Consider the following 3,813-nt stretch of genomic DNA (forward strand, 5'->3'; position numbering starts at 1 on the left):
AGACGGAAGGCTTAGTAATATATGTGGCATAGACTACATTGATAAATGTCATTGGTGGTAATTCCTTGATTGATATGGATGTTAAATGTGGTTGGATTGCTGAAGCTACATGACTGTTCAAGAGTTTCTAATTAAATATGTTGCAATATTCATTGTAATAGTGGACTGTTTTGTATATTGACTTCTTTAATACCTATGGAGGATTTTTTTTTGAAAAAAAGAAAAAGAAAAACTTTTGTTGCATTATGTACACAAACATCTAAGTACATGTTTAAGTAAAAGGGGATTCTATGCCTGAAGTTTGATCACTGGGAGAATTTGTAAACATACGAGAGCTCACAAAGAAACGTTGTAAAGGGCATAGACATTTTTGAGGTTTTGCATGAATATTGCTCAAAACCAGGATCATCAGTTTTTCTACTTCCATTAGGAATCCACGACTCTAAAGATTTCTCCTCGAAGAGATGATGCTTCCATAAAAGCACAATGATGTTTTCTATTAGGAATCCATGTCTCTTTAAATGTTTCCAATTGATGATACATATTCTACTTAAAGTAAAATGAGAACATCAATGATGCATTCAGTTTTGATGGTGAATTTTAATGCAAACTTAAGTTCAATCAAGAAGGCAACATTAATAAGAACCATTCCTTCATCGATGTTGCTTGGTTGAACAGAGCACAAACAATATCAGAGCTACATGGCTGTGGTTTTGCATTCCAAGAGAAAATGTGAAATGATTAGGATTGAGAAAATCAAGCTATATCTTACTATGAGATGCCCATGTATTTTGAAAGAATAGTAATATTTAGTATTGCACGATAGAGGAGATATATCGTAATTACACATTAACTTGTCTATATCTTCAAAACTTAGCTCAGTATCATAGCTAGAGTTTGTTAGGAATTGTCGATATGTTCCTTATTGTGGATTCTATATAATTTACAAATGTTTTTCCTTTCAAGTGTCTCAAAGGGTTTAATGCTTGTCTCAAATGTGTTGGATTCTGTGATGAGAAGCCATGCTAGGTTAATCAAAGTGTGTTTGAGGACTTCATATTTTATGTCCATTGGGTTGTTTCGCATTTTCTAAGTAGCTGCAACAGGTGTCAGCTTATGCATCTTGTTAAGCTTTTGTCCTTTGAATTATTTTCTTACAAAATATACATGTGGGCAGATTAGGCAGATGATGTTTTGAGAAAACATGATGCATGACCCAAAATCTGGCATCAAATACAGTTCTTTACATTCCCGACAAATAAGCTTTATTCAAACTTTCGACTTCATCCCAGAAATATTTTGCTTTCATAACCTCAATCTCCTTTGCGTCTTGATGCATGCCAGCAGTTACATAAATATTGGCCATCAAGATATATGATGATGTGTTGTGACTATCTAGTTGAATTGCCCGTTCAAAAGCGATTTTCCCAAGCTCCACATTTACCCATTTTTGGCAGGCACCCAATATTGCATCCCAAACTAGAAGATAATCACAATGAGGGAACTGTCTAATTACAGTACTCACCTTCTCAAAGTTTCCTACTCGGCCAAAAAGATCAATCATGCAAGTGTGGTGTTCTATATCTTGCATGATGCCATATTGTTGGCTCATATCGACAAAACAAATCTCACCCTCAATCACTAAACCCGAACGACTACATGCATTCAAGATGCAACGAAATGTTACTGTGTTTGGAGACACTCCCTCCCTTTGCATACTACTCAAACAATTTAATGCTTCCTCACCCTGCCCATGTTGAGCATACCCAGCAATGAGTGTATTCCAAGACACAATGTCTCGAAAAGGAAGCTTCTTAAACACTTCCTCTGCTTTTACCAATGTGCCGCATTTGGCATACATATCAACCAATGCAGTGCCAAGAACAATATCTTTTGGCACAAATCCTTTCCTGAATACCTCATCGTGAATTTCATCACCTTTCTCAATGGACCCAATGATACCACATGCTTTTAAAATACACCCAAATGTCTTGGCATCTGGAGAAATTCCTTCATCTTGCATTTTGTTAAAACAGTCCAATGCTTCTTCACATTGTCCTTGTTCAGCATATCCTGCAATGATTGTATTCCAAGACACCGTATCTCGATAAGGAAGTTCATATAGCACTTGTTGTGCTTTACAAAACTCACCACATTTAACATACATGTTGATAAGTGCAGTTCCAAGCACAATGTTGTTCCTCACAAACCCCTTCTGGGTGATCTCACTATGTATCTGTATGCCAGTGGTAATAGCCATTGTTTTCGCACAAGCTTTCAATAATGAAATAAAAGTCACTGAATTCGGTGAGAGGCCACAGCTTTTCATCCTACCATAGCAAGTCAGAGCTTCTTTGTCATGTCCATGAAGGACATATCCAGAAATGATAGTGGACCAAGAAACCACATTCCGCATCGGAAGCTCTTTAAGCACTTGCTCAGCTTTTCCTAACACACCACATTTGGCATACATATCAATCAAGCAATTTCCAAGCATCACATCCTTCCTGAGTAACCCTTTACCTATGATTTCATCATGAATTTCTTTGCCTTTGTGAACATCTTGTACGTTACCACATGCCTTCAAAATGCACATAAAAGTGACTGAATCTGGAGAGATGCCTTCCCGTCGCATTCTTTCAAAGCAAAGAAGAGCTTCTTTACTCTGCCCATGTCGAGCATACCCTGTTATTAACACATTCCAAGAGATGACATTACGACTGCGAAGTTCATTGAACATTTCTTCCGCCTTCGACATTTGATCGCATTTCGCATACATATCCACCAAAGAGGTGCCAAGAACCACATCTTTACCAAGCAAACCTTTCCGTATGATTTCATCATGAATCTCTTTACCTTTTTCCAAACACTCTATACTTGCACAAGCTTTCAAGATACAACTATATGTTATCGAATCAGGCCATGACATATCTTCATTGCACATATGATGGAAACAATCCATGGCTTCCTTATTGTGACCACTTTTAACATATCCTGCAATAAGTGCATTCCAAGCAATGGTGTCTCGAACAGGAAGAGATTCCAGGGTTTTCTTAGATCTTTCCAAAGAACCACATTTCACATACATGCTCACTAAATCACTGCCAATGTGAGGATATTTTTCAAGCAACCCTCTCTGCAGTATATCTGCATGTATTTTCTTTCCTCCCTCTAGATCCTTCTCTTTGGCACAAGCTCTGAGTAATGAGGCGACAGAAGAAGCAAACGCTCTCGTCATGGCCACGACTCATCGTCGTCATCGTCTTCTTCCTTCTCCCCTGTTTCTGATCTCATCCTTGTACTGATAATAAATACTGCTGGATCAATAGTTCGAAACTAATAGCTACAGGTTTTGAAACCTTCAAAGTGTGTATCCATCATTGGATTCATAACTTACCTTACCACTCTTTAAGTTTCTTTTCTAAAGGATGAAATTTGTCAATGATTACCCCAAGCTTTGAAGATGATCTCGTGACCAATGTAATCGTCGTAATGGTGCTTCTTCACAATCAAAATGTTTGGTACAACGTCTCCGACGAAAATGTGATTCGCTACCAAAGTCTTTCGATAATACTGCCTTCAAAGGGCCTATTATTGTGGAAACTAGAAATCGCGAGACATTTGCAAGAGCAAGTATGTGCGCAATAGAATCATGTTCCCGTTATTTCATTGTTGATGTGGAATGCTATGGAACTTTGCATTAGTACAACACAAGTTGCCTAGGAAAATTCTAGTGGGCCAAGAAGGTGAAAACACCTCGTCAAAATGACAAGGAGAAGTTGTAGCAATGAGCACCAAAGAAACCATTGTAAT

At 37.8% G+C, this 3,813-nt stretch overlaps 1 protein-coding gene across 1 annotated transcript; it reads right to left on the reverse strand.

Moving 5' to 3' along the window:
• Positions 1 to 717: 717 nt before the first annotated feature.
• On the reverse strand, positions 718 to 3,374 carry LOC147867468 (pentatricopeptide repeat-containing protein At3g09040, mitochondrial-like). Its single transcript, XM_087315257.1, has one exon. The coding sequence runs from the start codon at positions 3,236 to 3,238 to the stop codon at positions 1,244 to 1,246; it is 1,995 nt and encodes a 664-aa protein (XP_087171383.1). The 5' UTR covers positions 3,239 to 3,374; the 3' UTR covers positions 718 to 1,243.
• Positions 3,375 to 3,813: the final 439 nt, after the last annotated feature.

Source organism: Azolla caroliniana, unplaced genomic scaffold (assembly GCF_043228905.1).
Source record: "Azolla caroliniana isolate FFs.n. ecotype wild unplaced genomic scaffold, voAzoCaro1.0.p SCAF_2, whole genome shotgun sequence".
Classification (NCBI taxonomy): domain Eukaryota; kingdom Viridiplantae; phylum Streptophyta; class Polypodiopsida; order Salviniales; family Salviniaceae; genus Azolla; species Azolla caroliniana.